The sequence below is a fragment of the Harpia harpyja genome, chromosome 4 (genome assembly GCF_026419915.1).
Source record: "Harpia harpyja isolate bHarHar1 chromosome 4, bHarHar1 primary haplotype, whole genome shotgun sequence".
NCBI lineage: Eukaryota > Metazoa > Chordata > Aves > Accipitriformes > Accipitridae > Harpia > Harpia harpyja.
In genome coordinates, this window is record NC_068943.1 from 52,768,086 (window position 1) to 52,781,430 (window position 13,345).

At 50.2% G+C, this 13,345-nt stretch overlaps 1 protein-coding gene and 1 long non-coding RNA gene across 2 annotated transcripts; one reads left to right on the forward strand and one right to left on the reverse strand.

Moving 5' to 3' along the window:
• Positions 1-7,503: 7,503 nt before the first annotated feature.
• Positions 7,504-12,937, forward strand: BMP2 (bone morphogenetic protein 2). The gene is made up of 3 exons (XM_052784060.1): positions 7,504-8,152; positions 9,121-9,479; positions 12,017-12,937. Exons 2-3 carry the CDS (start codon positions 9,128-9,130, stop codon positions 12,859-12,861), a joined length of 1,197 nt encoding a protein of 398 aa, XP_052640020.1. The 5' UTR covers positions 7,504-8,152; positions 9,121-9,127; the 3' UTR covers positions 12,862-12,937.
• LOC128140403 (uncharacterized) lies at positions 8,011-9,193 on the reverse strand. The gene is made up of 2 exons (XR_008234721.1): positions 9,092-9,193; positions 8,011-8,233 (listed from the first exon to the last, which is right to left on the reverse strand). It is a non-coding gene; the product is annotated as an uncharacterized LOC128140403 (long non-coding RNA).
• Positions 12,938-13,345: the final 408 nt, after the last annotated feature.

Sequence of the window (13,345 nt, forward strand, 5' to 3'; positions counted from 1 at the left end):
GCACAGCAAGTGAGGGAATTCACTGCACACCTCTGCTATGGTGACTGATCCAGTTTGGGAACAAATCTGTTTGTTGATACCCTGACCAGTATCTTTATTGTCTTGACCAGGGTTGTAAAAATCCCTCTCTTTTCAGTGCAGATAGGCTTACAAGATCAGAGCTTTTCTCCATAGTTGAATGAGATTATTATATTCCTGCTAGGATTTATGGGTTGCAGTAAGAACTGTGGACAAGGCACTGCAGGAATTTGTCAGGGAACTATTGGGTAATAGATTTGGTATTGGGCTTTTCAAAAATGTCTACATGAGCTGAGTGCTTAACATCTCACTGAAGTTTTGGGAGTTTAACCCCAAAACTGTGTCTAACCTGATTATGCATCGACGAAAATCTCAGTGTGACCTATATAGATCTTTGGGCCCCTGTACACTTCTTAGAAAAACAGCCTTTCACTGCTTTCTGCCCCTTTTCCCCTTCTGTAAAATGGAGGTAGCAGTTCTTCCTCCTCTTGGAGAGGAATGGGGAAGCCAAATACAGGAAGAGTACAATGACTTTAGGGCTACAGATGTTCCAGGTATAAACAATACCTTGAAGCAGTTCAATGTGTGCTGCTAATAATTCGTTTCTGCAGTTTAGAGCGTGGTTTCTGGAAGGCTGCTGCAAGCGCTGGAGCACACAACAGCCTGGGAATGGTCAAAGGACGTTGTTCTCCTAAGACCCCTCCCAGTCAGGAAATTTTGTAACACGCAAGCAAACAAGCTACCAAATAAAAGTTGCAGGGCGGTGACTGAACTGAGACCTGTGCCCATCAGAGCTTCTCTCGAAACCGGGCAGAGCTGGGAACAAGGGATGTAATTGAAAGCAACTTGCAAATAGCTTTACTCCCAGCGTGAAGCAGGTGCAGCAGCTGATCGCTTGTGCCGAGCACATGCCAGAGAGCAGGCACAAAGCTTTACTATTACTTTCTGTAATTCTGTCTAGTTTTAAGAGGATATTTAAAAATTGGAATGATAATGACCTGAGAAAACATGACTTTACACCAGAAAATAAAATTGCAAGTGTTCATTATCAAAGGCATACTGGCGAAGAAGTGTTAGAGTACAAGAATGCCTGATGATGCAATGTTTTTCATCCTGCAACTGAGCACAGAAAACCTTTTCATATGCCCTAAATCTGCAGCTACAATAAAGCCTTCATACACACAATCTGCTTAAACAGAACGTCACACTTGCCTTTATTTTATTTTAATTGCAAAATATTATCCAGTTTCACTGCTAAAATATGCACTTCTTAAGGCAATATGCGTAACTTTATATTATCCTCCATTTTACTTGACGTCAGTATCTCTGCAGTGATGAAATTATAAGCTCCTGAAGTGGACCATCTATGACGCAGCCATTTTTCTTTTATGTGGAGAAACACCCTCACCTCATTGTCTTCCTAACAAGACTTATATAATTAAAAAAAATCCCTCTTTGCTCCAAATCTTCTGACCGGAATAGTCAGCATCCCTGTCTCTTCATCACTTAAACATGTGAGCCTATACCACCAAAACGAGCAGGAATTTTGCCCTTGTCTTTAAGGCAAGATTGAGCCCTGGGATTCCAGATATTTGAGATTACTATTGGCATTAACCTAGTATTTATCCCCAAACAATAGCAGGGCCTAACTCTTAGTGCTTTTGCTTGAAGGTCTTGCAGGGACTTACAAGTGGGGGTCAGCATGATCATCCCCATTTTGAAGGTGGGAAAACAGGGGCACAAAGGGAAGGACAGAAAAAGGAGGTCTCCCGAATCTTAGTCAGTTCACTGCCTACTGAATCTCCCTAGCCTGACAGTCTGTGACTATTCATACTGCATGTAATTAAATGTACATAAATGGTGGCGGTGCCTAGGAACCTGTCTGGTGATGACTTGGTTGTTCTTCAGGCTATACAGAGGCATTACGGCATTTTTTTCACCTCTTAATGATAAAAGCCATAGGTCAAATACTGGATTTTGAAATTTGGAACTTTGTAGCATCAAGGTGAAAACAGTAAAAAAAAGGTTATCACATTAGCCTCCCTTTTTCCTCTTTCCCAAGCAATTGTATTACAAACTGTAGGAATTTTTCTTACAATTTAAAAGTTGCACAGCCACGTGAACTGACTACTGCAGCCTGTATTTGCAGACACAGCACTATTAGGAGGAACTGTTATCATTCACTAGCAATGGAGACTTACTGGAAATGTAGAAAATACTGGGTCTGCATTGTATTTCCTGATAAATTCCAACTTCCCTGCCACTATGATGGAAGGAAAGTGGAGATTTGTTGAATGAAATTGAGACTCACTGTGAAACAGAGCAACAGCTTTGAAGAGCTGCCAGATTTCAGCAAAGGTGAATAAGAAAGAAATGGACATTTCTGAATAAACTGCCTTTCCCCTCTTCAAAAACAAATCACCATCTTGTAAATTATCTTCTCGGGTGAGAATCCATTCTTCATGGAACAGGAGACAGGCTGTGCAGCAGAGACAATTGATAGATGTTAAAAGACAAACCACCAAAAGACAAATATGTCTTCAGAAAACAGTATTAAGTAATATTTTAAAGAATGGCCACACATCATATTCACACAGATGCCAACAGGAAGCACAGTTCAGGAACAGAAAAGCTTTCAGATAATCTCCGCCCATTATGAAGCCAAAACCTCAACATCACTAACACATCTTAACTCATTTTCAGAAGTTGCCCCTCTAGCATTTGATGCCATACCATGTATATGTTTCATACTTCAGCACAGATTTTTATCAAGAGGTTTATTCACTAAAATGTGCAAAATCTATAAAAAAGCTCACTACTATTAACATTTCATGTCTCACAGACTTACCATATCTAGGGGGCAGTGGTCTAAAGTGGGCATTTTCAAAACTGCTCAGCATTGGTCTAACTGGTTGTCGTGGTTTAACCCCAGCCAGCAACTAAACACCACGCAGCTGCTCACTCACTCCTCCCCACCCAGTGGGATGGGGGAGAAAATCGGGAAAAGAAGCAAAACCCGTGGGCTGAGATAAGAACGGTTTAATAGGACAGAAAAGAAGAAACTAATAACGATAATGATAACACTAATAAAATGACAACAGCAATAATGAAAGGATTGGAATGTACAAATGATGCGCAGTGCAATTGCTCACCACCCGCCGACCGACACCCAGCCAGTCCCCGAGCAGTGATTCCCCGCCCCCACTCCCCAGTTCCTAAACTAGATGTGACGTCCCATGGTATGGAATACACCATTGGCCAGTTTGGGTCAGGTGCCCTGGCTGTGTCCTGTGCCAACTTCTTGTGCCCCTCCAGCTTTCTTGCTGGCTGGGCATGAGAAGCTGAAAATTCCTTGACTTTAGTCTAAACACTACTGAGCAACAAGTGAAAACATCAGTGTTATCAACATTCTTCGCATACTGAACTCAAAACATAGCACTGTACCAGCTACTAGGAAGACAGTTAACTCTATCCCAGCTGAAATCAGGACACTGGTCTGCTGAAATGAGCAGTAAAACTGTTGACTATCAATGTGCATAGAGTGATGGAGTGTTTCTGGAGACCTGTGTTTCTAACTAGACAGAAATTAGGTCTTTTTTTAAGGATTACAAGTTCAGGTCAGAGACCCTAGTGAGCATTTCTCATCTAGGTCTTCCAGCTGAAGTCTTCTGCCTGTAGCCATCGACAATGATGGTTGCAATTTAACCAGGTTGGAAAAAAAGACCCTACATGGTGGCAGTATATAAATGTGATTTGGTATAGTATTTGTAAGAAGAAAATGCTGGGGGGGGGAAGATTTTCTTCTTCCCTCCTCTAGTCTTGAAAAAGGACTCTCACTGTGTTGTAAAACCTATCCTTTTGGACACTTTTCTATCATTTTACTAAGAAAACCCAACAATACCTGAAGTTGAGATCTGTCAGCTGTGTTTGGGTCCTGGAAAGGAACACCTGGATCTGAAACCTTAGCAGCAGGTGCCACTAGCTGAGTATTTACTGGCTCAACACCTCTCAAAAAACCCCACTAAACCAAAAAAAAACCCAAGAAAAAAAAAAAGAGAGTGCACATGGGAAAGAAGAAAGAAATTAATCAGTCCAGTCAAATATACAAAGTTCAGGAGCAGGGAAATGAAGTTTCACAAAGGAGATTAACAGATATTCACAGTCAGGTTTCCTAAAACCCCACATCTGCACCAGATCTTTTCAGTGTAAATTGTGGTTTCTCTCTCTGGCGGGAGTTTAGCTGAAGAGCAGGCTTGATCTGGAAAGTAACTCTGTAAAATGAAATGACATTGTGGGAGCCCAGGACAATGGGGCTGGATCTTTAGCCGATGTACCACTTGAGTCCCCAGTTTCACAGAGATTGTAAGGAATTGCAGCACCAGGAAACACGGCCAGCTGAGCTTCGGTTTCTTTATCTCAGGTGCACTGCTGCACAGCTGTAGGGGTGGGAAGGGGACAAGGGTGTTATGCCTGCTGCAAAGGCTCATTTGGGGAGCTGGAAGTCTGTGTGGGCAGGTCCTGGCATGTTTGCACTCCACAGACCAGGTGCTGCATTTGTTATACCTAAATACACCTGTCTCTAATGCTCTCTATCATGATAAAGATGCTTCTCAGTGTGTGACCTCAGGTGCGCTGATGCTAGGGATGCAGTGGGAGCAGGCCTGAATGCAGTATTCAAAGGCAGCGGGGCTCTGCAGAGAGGTATTTAGTCGGTGGGTGTGCTGATGAGGCACGAACTGTAACCAGACCTTCATGGATGACGCTTTGAGGGCCTTGTTCCCCATATGCACCAGGGCACTGGCTGAAAGGGAGACAGATCTGCCTCAGTGAGAAAATTCTATGTGGGGCTGGCAGCATGGGGAAGGTGCTGGGGCACAGCTGAGGTTCTGGTGTGAGTGCCAGTGCACTCAGGAAACATATTATAAGTGCTTCGGTGTTGTCTTGTTGGGACCTCATGGAAACAGATGGGAAGGCAGAGTCACTGCCCCAGCAGCTCCTGATCTAAATAGACTGAGAGATGACAAACTAGAAGGGGAAATGTGGTTTATGGTCAAGAGAACAGAAGACTGTGAGAGCCTATTTCTGTTTAAAATTGGAGAGGGGCAAACCTACAAGACCCTTTTGATATCAGACCAGAGTATATGCCGGCCTTCAGAACAACCACAAACACATTTCTCCCTTATAAGGCTCATCATCCTAATATAGAAAGCTCCTGGAGATAATGTGAAGCTGGGCATACAGTACAGCCTATGCTCCAGGCACAGGGAGTAAGTGTTGAGGCAAGAAATGACTTTTTCCTGGCATGACCCACTACAGATTGAACTGGAATGGCAATTAGAAGTTGAAGTGCTCATTTAATGTCAGTGATGTGTAAACTACGTTGCCATTGTTATTTTAGTGCTGATTTACATAATTGGCATACCCTGAAGTCACATTGCACGCACTTTCAGTTCATGCTAAAGACTTGCAGGAAGTCATAAAATCAAACATTATCTGTGCTGAAATGCAACGGAGAAGTAACTAAACTTTTGAAGGATTTCACCTCCTTTTGTGTCACCTCTCCCACTGTATGTGTGGCGGGGAGCAAAAATCAGGTTAACAAGTGTTTGGAGCTGTTGGTAGGAAGGAGCTTTACCAGCTCTTTAATTACATTGATGTAGTTCTAAGGTGGTTTGTTGCACTGGTATGTAACTCCCCGTGTGTTCACCTTGTCCTCCAGCGACATTTTGCCGGTATAGCTGAAGTCACTCTAACGTGATAGGAAGGCCAAAAGGAGAGGGTCCACAGGAGGAACTATTCCAGTCCAAATGTGCTGAATTCCTGCCTCAAATCGGTGATTTTCCTATGTTGGAAAGTCGTAAGATGGAGGGAAAAGGCCGCTCCCAAAGGAGGAGCTGGTAATGGAGCTGTCTCAGTTGTTATTGCTTTAAATTCTCCTCCGCAGTAATTCAAGGTGTCAAAGGCTGTCTGTGTCTTTTGCAAATGAAGCCCCTGAGAGGTATTTGGAAGAGGAGGGGCAGCACAGGGCGCTCACCTTGCCGAGAAGGAGCCTGGGCTACCACTGGGACCCCGGCTAATGATGGCGTGCAATGGCTTCGGCTTTGATGGGGACCCTAAACTGCTCGGTATCGCATACCTGTGCAAGAAGGGCCAGGCCCTACTGCAGAGCCCAAGCAGACAAACTGGAGATGGGGCAAGGGATGTGTCCCTTCCCCCAAATTACTAAACCGTGTTGGGATTAGATTTGCCAATATCGGCAAAGGGTGTGAGGGATGTAGCTGGGATTGGGAGCCCGATCCCACTGAGCACGGGCCTGCCTTCTTCATCCCTGCCACCTCTGTCCTCCCCTGTGCCTGTACACACCTGTATGCGATGCCGGGCCCGCGACGGGCTCCCGCGGCTGCAAAACAGGGGAGCACCGGCGTGGGCACGGCTGGGCGCCCGCCCCGCCGCCACCGGCCCCGGCCCGAGCGCGACCCGGCCCCGGGGCAGGTGCCGGGCGGAGGCGAGGGGCCGCGGACAGGCGGAGGGGTGGTTTGTGATGGGGTTGCCGGTTTGGGGCCGGAGATCCGCCGCATTTCCACCACTGGAGGGCAGCCACATCTTGAAAAAAAACAACCACCCCAAGACACCAAACCCTCTGCCGTCCGCAGGGCCGGCCGGGGCTGAGCCCGCAGTCAGATGCACCGCAGCCGCCCTCCGGGAGGAGCCTCCTCCCGAGCCCGGACGCTTGTCTTTTGGGGAGGAGAGCGAGGAAACCCCCGGGCTGCCAGCCCTCGCCCCGCGGCTGGGCTGCAGGACGCGCCCCCGGCGAGGCCGGGCTCGGGCAGCAGGCTCCCGCGCTCTGCTGCTGGCCGGGGTAAGAAAATAAATAAGTATATATATATACATACATACACACATATATATTTAAACCGCTTTTAAAGCACCGGGATTCTCCCGATACCTTACGTGACCTTCACACCTTACCACCCCGGCAGCCCCGGCCATCCGGGGCACGGCGCTAATCCGATTTGCGGCGGCGGGGCCCGGGAGCGCTCGGGGCCGCACAATGGGTCATTGTTTGGCCCGGCCCGGTCCCGGGTCCCGCGTCCCGCTCCGGGCGGCCGTACCGTGCCGGACCGGCGGCGGAGCGCGGCCGCCCGGGGCAGAACGCGGGACCGCTCCGGCGGCGCTTCCCACACCGGATCGGGGGCCGGTGCCACAGCTTAACGGGACGGGGGCGCCCGCCCCATCCCTCGTCCCGGCGCGGAGGCCGGCGGCACCGCGACCCGGGCGCGGGCGGGCGGGCAGCCGCGGCGCGGCCGGGCGGGCGGGCGAGGGAGGGAGGGAGCGGGCGAGGGAGGAGGGAGGGAGGGAAGGAACGAGGGAGGGAGGCGGCGTCTCCTTTAAAAGCCGTGCGGGGCCGCAGCCCGCTCCCACAGGGTGGCTGTGATTGGCGCGGGCCCGCGAGCCTCCGGGGTCGTGACATCGCCGCGCAACAAAAAGCCCCGGCGGCGGCCGGCCACCCCCGGCAATGGTGCGGTGCGGGGCGGGAGGCGGGCGAGCCGGCGGGGCAGCCGGCGCTGTCCCCTAGCGCGGCCGCTCCACGCGGGCCGGCAGCAGGCTACTCCCCACCCTTTTTTTTTTTTTTTTTTCCCCTCTCTCCTCCCTCCTTTCTTCTTTCTTTTTAAGGGAGCGGAGAAAAGTTAAGCTTCATCTTAATGTTGCTGCGGGAGTCTCAGTAAATGTCCATCTGTCTGATGCGGGTGATGCAAAGGACATTTTTTAAAAGGAGCCTTTTAACTCCATAGACACATAGGGACCCCTTCACGGGCAGGGGCAGGCACAGGCACACACACGCGAGGAGGAGGAGGCGGAGGAGGAGGAAAAAGAAGAAAAAGAAGCAACAACTTTTCGATCGCTGCTTTTAAAAGGGAGAAGCCCTTCCCTGGCCGGGACTTGCCTTCTGCCTCCTCAACCAGCTGCTAAAAGTATGTTTCTGAGGCGGACTGTACTTCAGGGAACTTCTATTTTCTGCTCGGCAGCTGTAGAGGAGCAGCAGCGAAGTTTGGAGTAACACCAAGTGATGCGGGAAAAACACCCCGAGAGCAGAAAACCCTCCTGCAGACACAACCCCTGCTGCTGCACACAGGTATAACTCCGGCGGTCACAGATCCGCTGAAAGCCTTCTCCGCAGGATGACTCCGTGGGCCACGGCGGAGGTGCTAGTGCTCTGGAAGAGAGAGGGGGGACGGGACACTAATCATAACAATAATAATAACAATAATAATAATAATCCAGTGCAGAGTTTCACGGGGCAGAATATCATCCCGTGGGTTTGGCTAAGGACCTAGCAGGATTTGTATTTTCCTCCTACCCCTTCTTCCACTCCGCCGAGGGAAAATAGCTCTCCCTTTCTCTCCGTTCTGCCCCGCCGCGCAGCCCCGGCGCGGGGGAAGCGGAGCCGGCACCGAGCCCCCGCGGCTCAGCTCGGCGCGGCTCGGCCGGGGGTGGGGGTGGGGGAAGCGCGGGGGTCGGGACGGGAGCGCAGCGGGGAGGTCGCTTTGCGCGTCGGCTGGGCAGCCGCCCCTTCCCTACCCCGGCGCCGGGCACTTTCCCCGCGGAGCGGTCCCGGCGGCGGGAGGCCCGTCCCGTCCCGGCGCACACCTGCGCCCCGCCGAAGGCAGCGGCCCGGCCCCGGCGGTGCCCCCGCCGCGCTGACAGCGGCCGCCCCCTCCTCCCCTTCACCTCCGCGCTCCTTTGTTGCGGATCGCTCCGCTCCGCTCCCCCGCCCCGTCCCGTCCCCTTTGATCTCCTGCCACGGGGATTTTCGTGCCTCGCTCCGCCGCCGCCGAGCACCTGAAGCGGCCCGACGGGGCCCCGCGGGGGGGCTCCTCCGCGCCCGCCCCGCCGGGTGCCGGCCGGGCCGCGGCGGGGGCCGCTCGCCATGGCCCGCGCCTCGCCTCGCCCCACCGCGGGGGCCAGGCCGGGCGCCGGGGTGGGACCCACCTGCGGACCGTCCCCGTCCGCCGTCGCCCCCCCCCCCCCCCCGCCCCGCGGCGCGCTCCCCCGGCGCGGTGTCCGCGCTGACTGGTTCCCATCGCCTCCTCCTCCGCGCAGGTTGATCATGGTTGCCGCGACCCGCTCCCTCCTGGCGCTGCTGCTCTGCCAGGTGCTGCTGGGCGGCGCGGCCGGCCTCATGCCGGAGGTGGGCCGGCGGCGCTTCAGCGAGCCGGGCCGCGCCGCCTCGGCCGCGCAGCGCCCCGAGGACCTCCTCAGCGAGTTCGAGCTGCGCCTGCTCCACATGTTCGGGCTGAAGCGGCGGCCCAGCCCCGGCAAAGACGTCGTCATCCCCCCCTACATGCTGGACCTCTACCGCCTGCACGCGGGCCAGCAGCTGGGGCAGCCGCCCGCCCTCGGCTACCCGGTGGAGAGGGCCGCCAGCCGCGCCAACACCGTCCGCAGCTTCCACCACGAAGGTAGGGGCGGCGGGGCGGGGGCCGGGCGCGCGCGGGGCCGCGGGGGGTGGGGGGGGGGGCGGGGGGCCGTTAACGGGCGCGGGCTCCGCGCGCGCGGCGGCGTGGGGGGCCGCGGGCCGGGCGGAGGGAGCGGAGGGGAAAGGGGAGGGCCGGAGGAGGAGCGTCGGGGCGGATTCCTCCCCGGGCGCGCGTACGCTCGGCCGCCGGTAACGCGGGGTTTGTTGAATTCACCGGGGCGGCGGTGTGCTTCCAGAGCCGCGGCTGCGGGCTCCGGGGTTGCTGCTGTGGCGCGCTTGCTCTGAGAACCTCCCTCCTCCTCCCCCCCTCCGTCCGACGAGAGGCTCCGGTTTTACTGACTTCTTCCGCTAAAACTGAGCGGCTCCGCGTGAAGCGTTCCCACAGATAGCTTTTCTGTTGCGAGGCTAACGAGTAGGAAAGTCTCCCTAACGCGCGGCTGAGCCGGGGCCCGCTGCGGAGGTTTCTAATCCTTATCTAATCCCCGTGAGAGATCAATGAAACAATCGATCGCGGCCTCCTCCAGCGCTCCCTCGCCCCGCCGTCCAGGAGCGGCTTATTCCGGGCCCACGCTACGCCTCCCCCGCCGCCAGCACCCGGGCTGGTAAAAGCCCTGTGGCCAGGTTTCAGCTCTCACCCGCAGGTAACCTGGCCAAATGCGGAGCGGGGCGTCCGGCAGCACCTCCACCTCTCCTCGCCTGCAGCCCACCCAGGCAGCGGACCCTCTGGGACGGGTTCTCGCTGAGCAACTGGTGCGTTTCCCGGCTGATGTAGCCAAAATAGTCACTGTGGCGTTAGCCATGGCACGGGTAGGCCCGTGCAGCCGGTGGTGCGCGTGTCGCTCGCGTGCTCTCTGGGAAACGTTTCCCCAGGTTGTAATTGTTCCTGGCTGCTAGTCTCCGGTGCTGGCGTGCAGTGGCCCCGCTGTAAAAGTAATGAAAATGCAGTTTTCCCCATGCTTTTAAGGTGAAACTGTGTTGAGAAAAGAAATTCATTACTATTGAATGTTTCTGATGGATAAAGGAGGTGGCCTCGGAGAAGTGGATGTGCTGTTAAGTGGAAAGCCTTATCGTGAGAAAGGAGATGAATGATGAAATGTAACCTCTCATCATCTGCGTTTCCCTACGTGGAAAGTAAACGCCTAGCAGTGAAGGGGGAAAAGCCAGAGCACAGGTCATTCACGTTAAACCTGAGTATAGGTAGGCAAGGGGCTGAGCAAGAGAGGAGCTGAAAGGGCCAAGTTTATAATTTTTAGGCAAATGCAAAAATCTGAAGTTTGAAGTAGTCATACTGTTACAGCAAAGACTGTTTTTGACATAAAAGCTATTCTACAATTTTCACAAAATTGAGAAGAAAATCAATCCGTCTCCATCTTTTCACTGAGCTCTCATTCTGTATTAGTGACTTCTTGAAAGCAGAAGTTTGTCTTGTGGCCACTCAAAACATCTGCATATTTACAAGTATTGGGCTGGTCCTGAAATACTGTAAAGCTGAGCCTTACCTTACACAAAAAGTCATACTGGATTCAACAGGGAATGGTTACATGACTAAGAACTGCTAACAGCCATTATGGCTTCCCTTTAGAAAGTGAATGTTTCTCCAGGATGCTTAGCACCAAAATTAAAACCCATGATTTGAGAGAGATTTGTTTTGGCAAAGATTTTTAATTTCTTCAATGTCTGTAGCAACAACGTACTTCTTAGCAACCCTAGATATATTTTACTCCCTCTGAAGCTCCATTCAGCTATTTGTTGACTCAAAGGTGAGAATGGCCTGGGGTTTAGTGACTTTTTAATTTTTTTATTTAATTTTTTTTTTTGTGGTTTTGAAAACCTGTTGTTCAGAAGTGACTTTGTTTCATTATCCCTTTACCATCCACCTCTTTTTAGCAGTTGAACCTTCCTGCTGTTCTTTGTGGCCCTTTTGGGTAAATGCTAGGGAGTGCTTTGTAAAGTGCCGTTACAGATGTTGAGTTCACCATCTCTAATTAAGATGCAAGAATCCATATGTTAAGATTTGTAAGTCACCTAAATTGCGGAGTAATATTTTTCAGAATGGAGTTTAAGGGATTGACGTTACAGCCATATTCTTGAAAAAAGCAGAAATGCAATAGTTACTCTAAGTCCTCAACCAGTTTCAATGATTCTCATCAGACACCTACGAACTATAGTGCTTGAGTTTTCTCACTAATGTCCTTGAATTCCAAAGTAATGCTGTGTGTTTCTTGCCACTTATAACCACCTGGTATGCAAAGGGCACCAGTATTCAATCAAAATGCATAACAATGAATGAAGCATTCTTAACTTCATGCTATACATGCTTGCATAAATGAACAGAAAGACGTGGGAGACGGTATTTTCTGCCTGAAAGTCTTTCAGATCTTGTATGTCACATGTGTTAGCTGTCATTTGAAAGTTGCCAACAGCAGACTATGAGGGGTTTGGTTGCTTGTCTCAGTTCCTGATTTTTTTCTTTTTTTCTTTTTTTTTTTTTTTTTTTCCCCCCCTGTTTAATCAAATTAGAAGTTTTGGAAGAACTGCCAGAAACAAGTGGGAAAACAGCACGGCGTTTCTTCTTTAATTTATCTTCCATCCCTAATGAGGAGTCTATCACCTCAGCTGAACTCCAGATTTTTCGGAAACAGGTGCACGGAGCCTTTGAGAACAACAGCAGCTACCATCACCGTATTAATATTTATGAAATTATAAAGCCAGCCACAGCCACCTCTAAGGACCCTGTCACAAGACTTTTGGACACCAGGTTGGTGCATCATAATGCAAGTAAATGGGAAAGTTTTGATGTAACGCCAGCTGTTTTGAGGTGGATTGCACATGGACAACCTAATCATGGGTTTGTGGTAGAGGTGGTTCACTTGGACAAAGAGAACAGTGCCTCCAAGAGGCACGTTAGGATTAGCAGGTCTTTACATCAGGATGAAGATAGCTGGTCTCAGCTCAGGCCATTATTAGTAACGTTTGGGCATGATGGCAAGGGACACCCGCTTCATAAAAGAGAAAAGCGTCAAGCAAAACACAAACAGCGTAAACGCCACAAATACAGTTGCAAAAGGCATCCGTTATATGTGGACTTCAATGATGTGGGGTGGAATGACTGGATTGTTGCCCCACCGGGGTATAGTGCCTTTTACTGCCATGGGGAATGTCCTTTTCCACTGGCAGATCATCTAAACTCAACAAACCATGCCATTGTTCAGACTTTGGTCAATTCAGTGAATTCCAAAATCCCCAAGGCTTGCTGTGTGCCGACAGAACTGAGTGCTATTTCCATGCTCTACCTTGATGAAAATGAAAAAGTTGTATTAAAGAACTATCAAGATATGGTTGTGGAGGGTTGTGGGTGCCGCTAACACAGCAAATATATTAGAAAAAAAAAAAAAAAAAAAAAAAAAAAAGCTGACACTTTAATATTTCCCAATGAAGACTTTATTTATGTAATGAAATGGAAAGAAAAAAAAACACAACTATTTTGAAAATATATTTATGTCTACGAAAAAAAGTTGGGAAAACAAATATTTTAATCAGAGAAATATTCCTTTAAAGATTTTAAATGTATTTTAGTTGTACATTTTATATGGGTTTAACCCCAGCACATGAAGTATAATGGTCAGATTCTTATTTTGTATTTATTTACTATTATAACCACTTTTTAGAAGAATAGCTAATTTGTATTTATATGTAATCAAAAAGAAAAAAAATATAGGGTTTGTACATAATTTTCCAAAATTGTAGCAGTTTCAATTGTGTGTATTTAAGTTGAAAAGAATACATGGAAGGTTACTATGGCAAAGTGCATAGCACATTTGCTTTCTGCTGTGCTACTGTTAAGGTCAC

Excerpts from the sequence above, each read along its gene's own strand:
- BMP2 (XM_052784060.1), top strand. The coding sequence starts at position 9,128 with ATGGTTGCCGCGACCCGCTCCCTCCTGGCGCTGCTGCTCTGCCAGGTG. Across the intron at positions 9,480-12,016 it reads CCGCAGCTTCCACCACGAAG|AAGTTTTGGAAGAACTGCCA; the intron begins GTAGGGGCGGCG and ends TAATCAAATTAG.